Raw genomic sequence first — 16,933 nt, 5'->3', positions numbered from 1 at the left:
CTTTTTAACACCTCCTCCTCCCCAAAGTAGTGTTTTAAAATATGTGATTTCCACTATGCAAACAAGAGAACTTTGTTTGTTTGCTTTAACAAAAGTTACTTACATTTCTATTAAGATGCTGATATTTGTGCCTGCTATTGCTTTCCAGGTATGATTGAACATGGTCTTACTGACAGCTCTCACTACAGACCAAGAAAGAGCATATCGGAGGATGCTGGATTGCAGGAAGATACACCATGGTTAGGTGACTCTGTTTCTGTGTCTGCTGCTGATACTTCGAATACAAACTTAGCAACAGGAAAGGAAGACAGGAGGATGGCAGGAAACCGTTCACTTGAAGGTCAAAAAGCAAAGGTGCCTTTCTCCCCATCAGAGAAGACTTGCAATGGAGCTCAGACCTCCAACGATACTGTGCAACGCTTGAAAGTTCCTTCCCGCGCTTCTCCAGCGTCCTCTGAAAGTGACTGGGAGACCTTAGATCCTGGCATTTTGGAGCAGCCTAATTCAAAAGGAGAACGTGAAAATACAGCATCCGAACAGGCTGAAAATCTTCCGAGCGAAGGCCTGAGCTCCGAAAGCCTTCCCATCACCGTGCAGCCCCAAGCAAACGCAGGACACGTGGTGCTGGCTCCAGGGCTGATATCTGGGTTGGAAGAGGACCAGTACGGTATGCCGTTGGCTATTTTTACAAAGGTAAACACGTTGTTCATGATACCTGGTAACTCATAAAGACATCTGTTTTTCCAGAAGTGGCTAATAATTTTGGTTACCCAACTCCAAATGGACAGTAGGGTGCAACAAAATATGTAAGTACGGTCTCTGGCAAGTGACTGTGTTCCCAGGCAGGTGGAAAGCACGAGTGCACGTCTGGAGGGGTGTGTGCACGCACGCAAGCACTCCACTTTTCTTTCATATGTATATTTACATACTATTTGTAAGTCTACGTACTGGTAACCTGCAAACCCCACTGTGGTTAATAAATGGTATGTATCAGTAACTACTGTTTTACTCTGAAGAATTGTTGATCTAACCTACATGGGGAAAGATCAGAGTACTTAAGAAGTGTGTACATACCTTAATCTAAACTAAGGTGTATTTTAACTGACACCTAAGCCTGTGTTTTGCTCCTTAATTTATAGATATATATGTATTTATAAGTGTATGTGTGTGTATATGTAGAAAATATGTATATAAATGTGTGTGTACATATGCACACACACAACATTTATGTATGTATGTGTGTGTATATATATATATATATGTATATAATTTCACCCTTCTTTACATGATAGCTCTTCCTTGTTGCCTGTGTCTTTTTCCCTGTGCATGGTGGTGAGCTGCTGAATTTTAGGCTTGTCCTGATGCCTAAAAACTCCAGGTGTTCCAGAGTCTCTGTAAGGACTCTGATGGTCATTGTCAGGTAGCAAGCAATACATTTACTAGGGCTGTTTTCCCATTTATTTAAAAAAAGGAAAATTAGTCCCTTTAAAAAATAGTTTTGTCCGTAAAACAAGTTTGTTTGTTTGTTTTTAATGTAATAACCTTTTAGATGAATGTTTCCCCAGAAAGTAGAAGATTCGGATTTCTTTCCTTGAGCTGATGGGGGCTTGAAGTGGTGTTTCTTCCTTTGGAGGTGCTGATTTGCATTTCCTGGCAGAACACTGTATTTGATGATTGTGTTTCTCACAATAACTTTCATTGGAAACGGGACACTGTGTGGACCCAAGTGAGCAGCTCAAATGTCATTGCCCTGTATTGCCTCACGTCACAGTTAGAAATGCTTTTTCAACAAAGATCTGCAGTCTGGTGTTTGTCCTTATGGTCTGCTAATGAAAGGAATAGCCTGTAAATTGTATTTAGTCTGGTTCTATTGAAAATACTAGATTGAAAGCAAGAAGAAAATAATTGATAAGGGAGCCTACGAGTACAAACTTAGTTTGCTACTGAGCTCATAAAATGGAAAAGTAAACAGTTTCAAGGAAGCTGACAGTTTCTATGTGTTTACCTTCTGTCCCACAAAGGCACTTCTCATTTGAGTTCATCCAATGTAATTGAAGCAGAAAAGGGCTTACATCTCTAAGTTATCAGAAAAATGTGATTTGAAGTTATAGTTTAACCACTTACTGGAAAGTTTAATTCTCTTTTAGAGCTCTCATCTCAGAGTTGTTTTATGCTGCGCCATGGAAAGACTAATAAATCTGACAGATTTGAATGGGAGGAGATTTTGCCAGATGGCATAATACATTATCCAAGTACGCACAAGCATGAGAAAACATAGGTTGTGATACTTGTTTCTTTAATACCAGTTCTGTAAGATCTAATACTCATTTCATTTGCACTCTTCTAAAATGAATGAAACATGTTTATGGAAATAAAACTTTTATACTTAGAGAAATGTGAATTTGGGAACTGACACTTAATAATTTAAACAGTGAAAAATTTCTAAGGCTTTGCTACTTGAATATGCAGTAAATAAACCATCATTTGCCAGGTTCTTAAGCTATATTTTTTGAAAATTTTCCATTTTAGGTTGGTGATTCCTCTCAAAGCACCATTGTTCCTTTGACACAGGCTGCTTGTTTTCAGCTGATAAGTACTTGTCATCTGGAAAGTCATCCCTGTGTCTGATAGAACAAAAGGGAATAGTTGTGCTCCTGTCTTCCATGTGTTTCCAATTACCATGTACTGTGTGATAAAGTGCACGTGCTTTTTGTTTCTGTCTGTTACCCTTCTGGGTTTCTACTAGTGAATAAATTGCTTTTCTGCTTTATGCAGTAGACCAGCTGGAATTAGACTTCTGTATTTAGAAAGAAAATTCCAAGACCTACAACTGCTTCTCAATGATCTCTCAATGACTTACCTCAAAGCCATTTATTAGCATGTTCGTTTTGTTGAGGTTTTTTTTATAATTGGAATGTAGGATACCAGATTAATTTACAAGCATGGAGTGGCTAAAAAGCAGAGTGTGCTGCTTTGTATGCTGCTCTTTCTTAAAAGCGAATGTGCATATGCTTATCCAAAACCAATTGCTGTCTCTGGATCCTGGAAATCTCCACCTAAAAATGTGGAGAGCAGGCTGTAGCTTTCCTGGGTTATGTACCTCAGGGCTGCCAGAAGACACCATGGCATGCAAGTGGATAGATGAATAGTTATCTCTATTGACTTCTTGTCTCTGAACTGACCTGAGCTGTCACTCTTATTCTGTTGCTTTATGAACGCCATTTGATTCTTGTCCTTTGCACTGTATTTCAGTTTCAGTCCTGAAACTGAAAGGCAACACAACCTCTTGAAAAATGTAGTTGATGTGGAATCTGGTTGCTTTGCTTTGATGTAAATTGATTTGGTGTAAAGTGATGTAAAAAAACACTAGATAATCTTGGCTGAAACTGTAATAACCAAGGTCGAATGTGCTCGTTTTTATTAGGAAAAACTCTGAATATAGACTTTTTTTTTTGCCTTATGTTAATTCTCTAAATATCTCTGTTACTTCAGGGGTACCTCTGTTTGCCATACATGGCACTGCAGCAGCATCATCTCCTGTCAGATGTGACAGTCCGCGGCTTTGTTGCAGGAGCCACCAACATCCTGTTCCGCCAGCAGAAGTATCTGAGTGATGCGATTGTGGAAGTACGAATCTTTGCATTTGAACTTCTGGAACTGAGGAGGAGGGTTCAGGGGGGAAGCAGAGATCGCGTTTTAAATACAGCTTTAAAGTTTCACGTTGATGCCCAAATTTTGAATTACTTCCCTGTGAGATAAATTCTTAAATGCAGAAGCTTATTGAATTTGTATAATTTGTTAGGATAGGATTAGATAAACTATGCAAAATTGATACATGTTTTTCTGTATATTCTTATATGCAGTATTTTTATTTGCAGGGCACTTCTTAAATATTTATTTTGTTGCTGGTATAATTTTACTTTTCATGTCACGGGCTTTTTTCATGGCTTTGTAATAAGGTCTTCCAAAATAATTGCATTCTGCTGAGAAACAGACAGAGTTGGATAATAAAGCACATTGCTATTGACTTCCTCCTGATTTAATCAAGATGTTAAAAAAAAAGTATTTAAGAAAACACTGTGATTTCTAGTGTATAGATACAACTATATCATCAGCATTTGGTAACCTAAGATAGCTACATATGGGTAACCAACGTAATATAGTGAAGTGATGATCAAAGAGCCTCTAGAGAAATACATGTGAGCACCAAATTGCCCTGCCAAATCCTGGCAAATAAGCAGGTTTTACTATGTGCCAGGAAGACTGTCTGTTTCTGGTTATATCAGAGCAGTATCTGACTTTCTGAGAACAGTTAATTCATTATTCTTCAGGCCATTTGTTTCTTCTTGATATTTTGGGAGACTGTGGTTTTAAATTTAGGTAGCAATATATAGTAGCATACATAAGCAGTTTTATTTAGATACATGTTTACCCTTGGAATTATTTCAAACAGATAGAAGATGCCCATGTACAAATCCATGACCCAGAACTCCGTAAGATCCTGAACCCAACAACTGCTGACCTCCGGTTTGCAGATTACTTGGTGAAGCACGTAACTGAGAACAGAGACGACGTTTTCCTGGACGGCACTGGTTGGGAAGGAGGAGATGAGTGGATCAGGGCTCAGTTCAGTGCTTATCTTCATGCCCTGCTTGCTGCTGTGATGCAACCAGGTACCTTGTCTAGGGACTGAGATGCGGGTGTGCGTAATAACCATTTGCTCTGCTGCGTTAAGCATGTGGCCTATCATTGGATCTCCCTCTGCTTAATGTTTCATTTTAGGCTGCTTGTTTGGTTCTCCTTGGCCATCCTTGTTATTCCTTGGCAAGCTTATTACTAATTCTTACTTCAGAGCCTTACAGACATTTTCTTCTTTGATTCTCTCCTCCTTAATTAATTAAGCTTTCCTCATAAGTACGTGAAACGCCATATATGATGAGACTTAACAAACTGGGTTGTCTTAGACTCTGTTGCAACCTGAAGTTAATTTTGGAGAACTATTTGGGTTCAAGGAGACATGAGGTGGCTACTTTGAAGAAGTTTTACCAGGCTGTTCCATCTTTTTCCCTTCCTGCCATGGTCTTAATTAGGGATTCATGTAGGTGCAAAGTGTTATCTAGAGAATCTATAAGCTTGTGTTTTCTGAAGCTCAACATTTCTTATCTTAACTCAGAGGGAATTCTCTATGTTCCAACCTTTTGTGCATAAATATAACTAAAAGAGTCAGTGTTTTATTTGTGGAAAATGTTTAGTTTGCCCAGCACTGACCCTGTTAACTCAATTCTCATCATGATTATTCTCTATTCACATCAATTAACTATTCAGATATTGTTCTGAAGTAGTTGTGAGAAAACATGGGATTGAGAACTTGATTTTAAAGTCTGAGAGATGTTAAATTCTTTGACAACTTTAATATTTTAAAGTGATTACCTGGTCGGTATGAAATGTCAGGGTTCTCTGGAAACTCCTGCTGCTTCACTGGATGGCTCTAAAATTATTTGCTATACTCTTCAGTGTTTTAAAGGGGATATTGTTATATTGATATTGGAGTTTTGGAGTGGATTTGAGGTTTACTAAATCTGATTGAGTAACAACACAGTACAGTAAAGCCCAGTGTATCTGACAAAGACGAATGCAAATGATGGTTTTGGTTTTAGTTGCTATGTGGCCATTCTCTCCTCTTCGCCCAGGAAATAAGTTGAGGCCTATGTTTGGATGAATTTTTCTTATTTTTCCAGATGAGCTCTTTACTTAGAACTTCATAAACAAATTAAAAATAAGAAAAGTATTTTTGAAGTGCCCAGTTCTTGGTGCTAGAATTTTCCTTGTCTTTGAGAAGACCCTGGAAAAATTCAGTTTTTCTTTAGAAGAAAAAGAGTAATTTGTCTTGTATTGCGTCTCTAATGAATTGCTGCAAATTCATATCTTTAATTTAACAGACAATGAAAAGACTTTGTCAGACTTTGGAACCGCATTTGTAGCAGCCTGGAAAAATACCCACAACTACAGAGTATGGAATAGCAACAAGCATCCAGCTATTGCAGAGGTAAATTCTAGGTAAGGAAACTTTATTATTATTATTTTTTTTAAACATTTAATATGGAGACCTCCTAGCATGTGTAGTCAGGCACACCTTTCTGTAGAATTACAGCATTCCCCTTGTTCCTCCTGTAAAGCCTTGATGGTGAAACTTTGGGGCCCTATTCTGTAAGTACAGAAAGCAAGTATTTCTGTTCTTTTATACCTTACTCTAATTCTGGGCTATAGTTTTATGAAGAATAATATATCCAGAGTCAGGAGAAGTGAAGCTTGTTTGAGCAAGTTCATTATTGGCTGTTCCCGGCTATAAAAACTTTGTCATTCCTCAGGAATCATCCTCAGATGGTTCTGGTTTTTATTAATTACTTCCAGGTGTCCAGGGAATAGCTGAATCCAGGGTTGTCCTTGATGGGGATGGAGGGGACCTGGCTGGTTCATGTTGCATCTGCTACAGTTTGGATTGGTTTATGTGTATTTTCACTTGAAGATTAGATGATGTGAGGCTTGGTAACACTGTTGGCTGTGCATGAGTATAGTTTGACGTGGGTTGTTGCTGTACTGCAGGGAGTTTTGTTTGCTTTGGCTTTGTCAGATGCTGTAGCCTGAAGAAGGTTTTTCTTTAGACCTACAAAGCTCTTTAGATCTACTTATGGGATGTTTTTTTTCATTTTTTTATGTGCTTTGTGTTGCTGGGAGATGCTTCTGCCTTAGCATGAAGAGATTGTTACTGTCTGGTCTGTAAATAGAAGGTGTCTTACAGGTAAAGAAGAAATCCAAGGTTGAATAGTGACTAGGACCTAACCTGCTGTCAAGTGATTAGTAGTATAGCTACAAAAGCCGCAGAGAGGAGTACAACTAATAATTGTATGAGATGGATTAATCGTGAAAAAATAAATACTTAACATTTTCTTGGGTTTTTCCTCCTCTTCTAGCCACCCATTCCAGGGACAATACTCGGTATCAGATGTGAAGTTAAGATTGTCACAGTAAGTATATGGTACTTTGTGTGTTTTCTTTAGAAGTGTGGTCAAATATTAATAACTATATAACTTTTGCTGTGATGAACTAAACAACATAAAAATTTGAGTTGGCCACGTACATGAAACTATACTCAGCATTCTCTTGTGAAACATCACCACATTTGAAGATAAAGCATTTGCCTGAAATAGGGAAAACAGTGCTAATGCACTATTTTGTGTTGGACTTTACGTAATAGAGCCCTGATTTTTTGCATTGCAATTATAAAGCTTTTGTATCTTTATTTTCTAATTGTACACTGAAGCTGTTAAAACTTTCATCAGTGTTTGTATGTTGACTTCAGGTCCCTTTATTAGGAGAAAACAGCTTTTTAAAAAATCAGCTGTGTTTCAATACAGCATTGTTCTAAAACTCTCCAAGTTCACTGCATATTTACTGAGAGATGGTTCCATTTCTTCAGTTTAGAAGTTTAAAATGAGTTTTACATAATATCTTGCTGCACCTCACTCAACTGAACTTTACTACACGTAAGGGCTGAGAGCAACTTATTCAGGTCTAAAACTCAGTGGTCGTTGTTATTCCATAGCTGTTCAGCTCTATTGAAGCCAGAATTCAGTCTTGCAGTTAACTGTTTCTTCTTGTTTATGCACCAGGCAAAATAGCTTGTTTTCTCACTTAGCTGTGTTGACCATAAAACACCAGGGACTGGTTTGTTAATATGCCTATAAATCAGCAATATATACTTGCTGGTGGTTCTGCACCTGCCTTGACTGTAGAGCTAAAGCACCTGCAGACATTGAAGAACAGCTTGAGGAATAAAAAGGTTCAGACTTCAGCCCGCTGAATCTTTTTGTTGCTTTTGCTGATGGATAACAGATAAAATTTCCACAATAGTGACTGAGAGTGCAGGTGCATCAGGATTATCTCAAGGTAATTGCCTTTGATAAGGTGCATGCTGATAGCAGCTCTTACTATTAATGGGTGGTCTTTGTAGAAAGACGTAATTTGAAAGACGTGAGGTGTGTATAGACTTTTACTTGCCCTATTTTTGTGTTTGAAAGGAGGATGTTAACTCTTCTGAGTAGCCTGAAATGATTGTAAAAGGAGCAGAAGTTTTTAGTGTGTACCTAATAATAAATATTCTTACAACAGTGCCTTTATTATCCAGATGTGACTTTGCTATTAGATACTCATCAAAATGACTTGCTTTTGCAAACTGAGCCTAAACTTGTTCTTGATGTACTTCATTCTTTCTGCTTTTTACATCTACACTGGAATTTTGAAAGTGGAAAAAGAATGTGGCGTGCTCTGTTATTAAGTTTTACATAAATGGGTTTGCAAAGCCTGAAATGTGGACTTGAATATTACAATTTAGAATTAAATTAGGTTACTTTCAAATGACAACACTTGTGCAGTAGAACTGATAGCTTTTGTGCTTTTCTTTCCAAATGACAGTAGTGTCTGTCATCGTTTTGCATTTCTTTAACAAAAGCATGAGTGTAAACTGTACTTGATAAAAAATTTAATCTTAGAGCAAGATACAAAGTAAACTCTATTTAGAAAAAGTATAATGACTGATCAGTAGCACTTCCTGTTTTGTTTAAAGTTTATATATTGGGGCTAAAATTTCTCAAAACTACTGCAAATCTGACTTTGTAATTTAGAACATAAATGCATTTTGCTAAACATTTAGGAAAAGTATGAAGTGTGCTGTATAAGAATGAACTGTTGGGTGTTTTGATTCCTGTCTTGCTGACAGTGTCTTTTCTTTCTCTGAGAAGCTCGCCTTTCTGATCTATGTGGATAAGACACAGGCAGGAATTATGGGCTTGATCATATATATGTAAAAAACTATATGTATGCTGTGTAAATCTGTGCGAGCACTGATAAATATTTTAACTCTCTCTATTTTATTTACACCTGAAAGTAAGAAGTCAGTCAACTAACAGTCTTCAGTATCTCTCTTATTTAGCTCTGTGCAGAACAGCGAGCGTGGAAAGAAGATTGGAAATGTGATGGTTTCTACCAGCCGGAATGTTGTACAGACAGGAAAAGCTGTAGGTAAGAAACTTACAAACACAAGTTTCAGAAACAAAAAGCAGCATTTTGAGGGGTAAAGCTGCTGCTGGGGGCCCTATGTATTGTGTAATATTGGGAAGAGAAGTAGCTAAACAAAGGAATTAGTGTAACTTCATTTTCCAGTTTGTGCTGGAGATGAATGGGGGAAGCAAGATGTTCAGGTAAAAGTTTTCATGTAATCTGGGATTGCTTGGACCTCAGCGTCACCTTGTGCATTGAACTGTTCTCAGTTTATATCACTTTGAAACTGTCCAGAGCTGGTTGAAATCAGAGGGAGACTTTGTCTCAGTTTCTGCAGGTTTCGCAATAGTCTGTAATGTTCTGGAAAAGCAATTGCTGCACTTGAACAGGGACAACACCACATTGTCACCTTGCAGTGTGAGATAATGTGAGTTCACCCACTGAAGAACCTCATAGTTGTTCTGGAGTAGCTTTGCTGAATTTTTTAGCTTCCTTTTTTATTCATTGGGAGTCTTGCTACTCTTTTTTTCCCCTGTTGTATGCACTGGCAAGGAGCACCTTTTGGCGCAATGTCTGGCAAGCACAGAACCACAGAATGTCAGGGATTGGAAGGGACCTCAAAAGATCATTTAGTCCAATCCCCCTGCCAGAGCAGGAACACCTAGATGAGGCTACACAGGAAGGTGTTCAGGCGGGTCTGAATGTCTCCAGAGTAGGAGACTCCACAACCCCCCTGGGCAGCCTGTTCCAGTGCTCTGTTACCCTCACTGAGAAGAAGTTTCTTCTCAAATTTAAGTGGAACCTTTTGTGTTCCAGTTTGTACCCATTGCCCCTTGTCCTATCATTGGTTGTCACCGAGAAGAGCCTGGCTCCATCCTTGTGACACTCAACCTTTATATATTTGTAAACATTAATGAGGTCACCCCTCAGTCTCCTCTTCTCCAAACTAAAGAGACCCAGCTCCCTCAGCCTTTCCTCATAAGGGAGATGCTCCACTCCCTTAATCATCTTTGTTGCCCTGTGCTGGACTCTCTCCAGCAGTTCCCTGTCCGTCTGGAACTGAGGGGCCCAGAACTGGCCTTCCAGGGCAAAGGACAACATAGGCCATCTGCTGAGCTACTACTATGGACTTGGGTTTTAAATCCCAAATTAGCTTAGTAATGATAACACTACACTATTGACCTTCTTTCTTTTATTTTGCAATACAGGTCAATCAGTCGGAGGAGCCTTCACGAGTGCGAAATCAGCTATGTCATCATGGTTTTCCACTTTCACGCAGTCAACCCAAAGCCTCGGGGACTAAATTATGTTTCTTTCAGAATGCTGCTGGATATTTCAGGTGCAATGCTTTCTCTGAGCTGTAAAAAGACCGCTCCAAAACATAGGAGTGGGAATTAACTACACAGGACCAAAATAAGGTATATGTTGCTTGCAAGCAGACGTGAAATGTTATCATTCAGTTTCACTAGAAGTATAGAAGAATGTGAGTGTCTCCATGCAATGGGATGGCCTTTGCAGCATATTGGTTATATTTAAAATGACTACTTTTCTTTAAAACTGAGCCTTTATAAAGACACTAGCAAACAGGGCTTGTTGCAAGCCAAACGTGTTTGACTTTAGATTTGTACATTTTCTTGGATGTTAAAAATATTTATGTAAACTAGTTATATTTTTCAATCCAAATAGCCAAATGTTTGTGATTTCTTGTTAGAAATAAGCAGAGTATAAATACTGATTCCTCTTTCAGGTTGGATTGGACAGCATCTCTTGAAATATATATGGTGGAAACCCTTAAAGGGTTCCAAGGCAGGTGGAACTTTCTTGCTTTCACCTGCAAGCTAAAATCAGTAGGGTGCAGAGTAGGTTTTATTCCTTTCTCCTCTGTAGCCACGTTACAGTTGTTTGCATTAATCTGTATCCAGCTCTCTTTATGTCCCCAGATCTGTGTGATGGTTGCACGGTCACTATTTTCTGGATGTTATGCAGTAGGGCTTTGTAACTTCGCCTATGATTTGGCTGTATTTTTACACTGGGACATGAATGGGATTCCAGTTGCAGAGATCTCTTCAGGAAAAGTATTACAACACAATTCTCCCAAATTGGGATTGGGTCATAGACAGTTTTGTGAGGTCTTGCTCTATTGGGGTGTAATTACACCATCGATGTCGTTACGTACATACAAATACCAAGTACTAAGAACTCCTAAAACTAGAACTAGCACAGTAGCAAACTCTGCGTGGCTTTTTTTATGTTTTGCCAGTAAGGTTATGAAGACTCTTCCAAACGAAAATCAGCTTTATCGATTTTCTGTGTCGACTCAGGGAATGTTCTGTTTGGATAACTACTTTTTTCATAAGGAAAGTGACACTAGAATTGAGAGAGTGACTGAAACGGCTCGGTTCGTATCCTCATGTGAAGAAATATAATAATTTATATGAAAAGATGGGGCATAATGGTGTATTTCATATGTAACATGCATGCGGTGTCTTCTGTATGCAAATGTATTCCACTTCCTACATCTCCTGATTCTGAGAGAGATTATTTCCTGTTTCTTGCAGTCTGTGTGCCTCTATATGCCTTCTAACATCCCCACGTAATAGCTGTTAACATTTACTACGTTACATTATCAAACGTTCCAACTTTCTGTAGTAAAAGGCTTTTTGTTTATCGCCTCATCAGTACCTGTCAGCATTTTGCCATGTTCTTCTCTGGGGCCAAGATTTCAAGTCACAGTTATTTCTTCTGTTCCTCAAATAAAATATAGCAGCTGTGCAAGAGATAAACAAGAAGGCTTGAATGTAATTTGTTTTAAGAAATTAAGTTCTCGTTTATTTAGGTGCATTTGAAAACTTAGTAGAAAAGTGGCACTTGAATCACGTGATTACTCTTCAACAACTTAATTTTTCAGTTTTATTGCTTCAAACAGCGATTCAAAAACACAGGATCTGGTGGAAAGTGCTCATTTTTTTTCTTCAGTGCAAACTAGATAGAATAGCCATGGAAAACCTGGGAATATACACCTGCTTTGAGTAGTTTCATTCGAGAAGGGAAAAAAAGGCCTCTAAAGCTCTACTAATCTACCGCTTCTGACATACAAGTAAAACGTATCTATAGAACTGCAACTATTGCTCCTGGTCTCTTGTGTATTTGTGTCTCCTAAAATTTCTGATGCTCTTTTCTGGTTTATTCCTCAACTCTGTAATAGATATTTATGTCTTTTCAAAGACTTAGGTAATACTTAATATGCAGGAAGAGCTCTGGTGAAATAAGACTAGAGCTGCATTTACTTCTGATGAGTCTGGAGCTTTCGGATTCAGTGTGCAGATATGAAAATAATCTAAAATAATTACTTGCTTTTGTGGAATGGCTAACACATTGTCTGCTATATGGGATTTAAGTGGTCAGGCTTCATGTTGTAGTGAGGACTGACTAAGGGTGCGTAAAGGATTTAAAGCACCTATAAAACTAACTTCAGCAACTTAAGGCACACTAGATAAAGCTGGGCTGGGCTCAGGAGCTCACAGTGGTGAGGCCAGTGGTTGGTATTTACATGTGCAAGGCATAGAAACAGGATCTGCAAGGATCCCTTTTCAATATCTTTGTCACCACCTCACCTGTGTTTCTTCTGTAGAATTCTCTGCCCCAAATTTGTATAGCAAATTTGTTAGCTCTCTGCGTTCCCCTTTCTCCTACAGATTCCCTTGCTGGCCCAGGGATATTTAGAAAGCTGATTATATATGTGTATGTATATATATATATATTTTCTTTTTAGTAGATGGATGTGAGGAAAGGCAGAATGGGGTGCTCCCTGCAGTGCTAAACTGATGCATGGCTGCTTGCTGCTTTCTACAGGGACGCTGTTATGATATGAAACTTCACAGTATTTCTCTTATGGGCAAGAAGACCAGCAAGATCTTTCTCTGCAGTCTTTTTCCCACTGTCCCAGCTGTCTCTGTTGTGAAGCCAAACATACAACCTGATTAAGAGTATTTTCCTTTGTTTACAAATGATGGAATAAGAAAATTGTATTCATTTTCCATCTTTTTAAGAACTGGCATCCTGCTAGCAAGTTGGACTGTTGTTTAAACTCATATAGTGATTAAGACTCATGCAGTGGGTGGAGTTGAAGCAATCTTCATTATATGTCATCTTCATTAATGTGTGTTTGCTCTTTGACATTTGCTTAAACTTACTTTAGGGCTGCAGGAAGGCATGCAGCTACTGGGGTTCATCTAAGTTCATGTAGTTCTCTTTTAAATTTCATGGTCGTAACCTCTCCAGTGAAATCCAATGCAAATACAAGTTATTTTCCTCCCCTCTGTTTGAAAATTTCCAGTGCAAGCATTATTGCTTACTCAGATATATTTAGGCAGTCAACTTCCATTTCAAAGACCCTGACATCCATTTCTGCACCGCAAGAAGCACCGAGTCCTAAATGAATTGGTGATAGTGCCTCAGATGAGTCAACTGAAGTGCTGGTTGCAGCTCTGTCGTGGTGTATGAAACAAGGGCATTGCTGGCTGGCAGGGCGCAGCATGAACAGGTAATACAGCGGTGCACCTCTCAACTTTCTGCCATCAAAGGAATCAACCTCTGCTTTTCCTATGTGCCACCATTTGAGGAACTGCCTATTGAGCACAGATCTGAGATTTAAGTCCCCCCAAGCCCCACAAGACTAACTATTGTCGACCTAGTATTTCGTTTGGCTAAAACATTCAGCATTTTTCATCAATCATTTTTATGTCATAACCTTAATTCCTGTGCACATCTGACACCAGTTTCCTCAAATATCACCATGTAATTATCATTTTTAGATCAGTGTTCTAGTACATCGCACTTGTTTGACCTTGCACAGCTGTTTTAAGCACCTTGTGTAATTAAATTTTAGTATTTTGCCTAAACAAGCTTCTGATTTCCATAGAAATTATTGCTAAGCAGAGAAATCAATGTGACAGTATTTAATTGTAAAAGCGAAGGTGTGAATGCAGTTTTTAAACATAGAAACTGTTGCTTGATAATTGAACATACAAGTAATGTATTTGATTTTCCTTGTGCTGCTTGAATAAATAAATACACCCAGCCTGTTTAAAGCTCTGCTGCTCAAAAAGCTGTATTATTTTAAGAAATTAATCCCACTGGAAGACAATTGCAGGCATCTGGTTTTGATATGGGTAGCTGCTTGTAATACACTGATGGTCTTTTTGAAATGTGTCTTCCACAAATTTAGGACAAGAGGATCCTGTGCTGTGACTTTTTATTCCCTGCTGGTTGTGGCTCATTGTGAACTGATTAAAATCTTCAGTAGGTCACAGACCTCTGTAACATCCGTGAGAACTTAAGGTACAGCTGTAAAGTTTTGATCTAGATTTAACTTGAAAACAGTGTGTCGTTCGTGGGGAATGTCGCATCTCATCAAAATCAGGATGCTGAGTAAATTAATTGCTTCACATCCAGCTCTCTCTGCCATAGCGAGCTAGTCACTAGAACTTTATTTTAAAACTTGAAAACTACTGTAACTGACACTGTACCTAGCTGAGATTTATTTGGCAAATCACTGTTTGCAGTAGGAGGAAACGTGACTGCATTGAGGAACATTCAGATGTGAATTACACGTAGCTTATGCCTAGAAGATGTTTGCAATGCTCTGAAAGTTTTTTTGACTGATGCAAGTAGTTGTTGGAACACATTGACAGATAAATCTGCAGCACGTTGTTGATGCAGTGTCATTTTACTTTCTTGCAGGTATTTGGTTTTCATTAAAAAGGGCAACTTGGAGAGTATTCATTAAAGGCAGAAACACTACGTTATTGTACTATGATTAAAGATGTATGACAAATGCTTCATGGTGTTCTGAGTCTTTAATACTACAGTAGAGGAGAAACCGACTTCAAAAAGCAGGAGCAGAGCTTTAGTTCTGTGATGTTTCTGGTCTTGACCCCATTCTATACCAAACATTAGAAGTAGTGTTTGGATTCGTGAACAAAATAAGGAGATGGATCACTTCTGTCAGTTAAATAGTGGACCTTACTCAGTGACTTTATTCCCTGCAAGTTGACACCATATGTGCACAACATCTGTACACAGGTGGCTTAATCTCCTTTGTGGTGGAACTTGGAAGTCCAGCTGTCTTGTTGAGTCTTCCTACATAGGTTCAAAATTGCTTAATTGTACATTGCTCCTCTTGTAATACTGTTCCAAAACTTCTCTGTTTCTTCCCTGCCTGAATTATTTTTTTACTAATATTGATGAAAGCATATTTACTATTTGCCTCAATAGTACCAGAGAACATCTACACATCTACACGATCTTCTTGTCTTAATCTAGATCACCAAGAAAGTAGCACTGCTTTCTGGATCAGGTGAGCATAAAGAAAATCAAGAATATTTAGACTGAAGAAAGAACAGTGAGGGCAGATGTAGAGGTATTTTGTTGCCTTAAAAACAATGTGAGGAATAACATCACTTATGTACTGTATGAAAGAGATGGAAAATACTGAGGAAGCAAAGTCCCATGTCTCATCTATAAATTCAGAGGCTTTATGAAATGCACACAGAAACACAGTGGAGAATTTAAAAGTTCAGGCATAACAAAGAGTGGCAAAAAATAATGCTGAGCTTAATGTATTGCCTAATATGACAAGTGGTTACTGGCCTTTGCTGCTTTTAATAACTTATGTGTATATGTATTTTGAGGTGTGTAATGCTCTGTGAGAAAGAGCTGGCTGAAGAGTATGTCCACTCTTACATTGTGGAACTTGCTTCTTAATATATTTTTTCTTTACAATAAAAACATATACTCAGAGTTAAATTATGTAGCCATACCTCTTGCACTTTCTAAATGAAACCTCAGCATCAAGATTTAGCTTGATGTTTAGCACATAACCTGAATAAAGTCTACACTACATCACTACCTTTCTAGTACCTTTTGTTGTCCTGTTTACTGGCTCTTCGGTCATATTATTGCAGTAGTGTGTATGTATTCAGTACAATATGCTGTTTTAAGGGATGAAATATCACCAGTCATACTTCAGCACTGGTATTATGTACTTTGCTTAAACCCTTTCTTTGCTCAAACAAAGGTATCTAGTTTTACAAGTTGGGCCAGGCCAGGTGTTTTGAGAGCAGGAGAGGAGAAAATCACAGAGAGCTACTACTACTACTTTCATTTTTAATTACTTTATTTCACCTTCATGCTGTCTCATCTTCTCCATTGGCCCTTTCGTCCATGTCAAAGCTTCTCTAACTCAGTCTTGACCCAGGTGTTGCTCCCACCTGCTGGTTCAGGCTGTTTAACCAACTTCTTCCATACTGAACTTGGAAGGTGTGTGAAGATGCACATAGCTCATATAGACTGCCAGCCAGCATCATGAGCGATCCCTGCATTTCATTCAGTCTGCTAATCCTCCCCCAGGCTATGAACTCTATAAGGATTCTGCTGAATTGTACTGTATGGTAAATGCAGGAGGGAGATGATACTTTGAATAATTCTGGAGTGGAACTAAACAGACGTTTGTCTGGCTAATGTTGAGCATGAGGTGGAAAGAAACTGGTTTTTAAGGGCAAGCCTGCTTCAGAGTCTGCCTAAATTAAAGCTCCTTTCATGTAGGAATCCAGAGCCAAAAAGAGAAAACTATTTGAATGTAAATAGGAAACAGAGGATGAAAACCAGTAGTTCAGCGGTCTGCAGGTGCGTTCCTTAGCTGTACTGCAATGTGGCTGGTGCTTGTGCATCTTAACACAAGCACTGAGAATTGAAAGGAGAAATACAGAAAGCACTGTTTCAAACCAGGCAGTGCTTAAAACCTTTTTAAAAAAATAATATTTAGAATTATATCAGGTTCTTTTCCCCTAAAATTAACTATCCATCTGATTCTGTT

The 16,933-nt window shown here is 38.5% G+C and overlaps 1 protein-coding gene across 1 annotated transcript in view; it reads left to right on the top strand.

The window, feature by feature from the left end:
• Positions 1 to 10,662, top strand: part of AVL9 (AVL9 cell migration associated) — a gene marked incomplete at its 5' end in the record, with an annotated part of 37,869 nt that extends 27,207 nt beyond the window's left edge. The window contains 7 exons of the mRNA XM_080338717.1: positions 149 to 693; positions 3,493 to 3,627; positions 4,454 to 4,673; positions 5,940 to 6,057; positions 6,972 to 7,025; positions 8,990 to 9,078; positions 10,266 to 10,662. Coding sequence (XP_080194843.1) covers positions 149 to 693; positions 3,493 to 3,627; positions 4,454 to 4,673; positions 5,940 to 6,057; positions 6,972 to 7,025; positions 8,990 to 9,078; positions 10,266 to 10,360 — 1,256 coding nt within the window. The 3' untranslated portion in view covers positions 10,361 to 10,662. The remainder of the gene's footprint in view (positions 1 to 148; positions 694 to 3,492; positions 3,628 to 4,453; positions 4,674 to 5,939; positions 6,058 to 6,971; positions 7,026 to 8,989; positions 9,079 to 10,265) is intronic.
• Positions 10,663 to 16,933: the final 6,271 nt, after the last annotated feature.

Source organism: Nesoenas mayeri, assembly GCF_963082525.1.
Source record: "Nesoenas mayeri genome assembly, chromosome: 2".
Classification (NCBI taxonomy): domain Eukaryota; kingdom Metazoa; phylum Chordata; class Aves; order Columbiformes; family Columbidae; genus Nesoenas; species Nesoenas mayeri.
The sequence above is the reverse complement of the archived record's forward strand: the minus strand, read 5'-3'. Positions and strand labels throughout refer to the sequence as shown.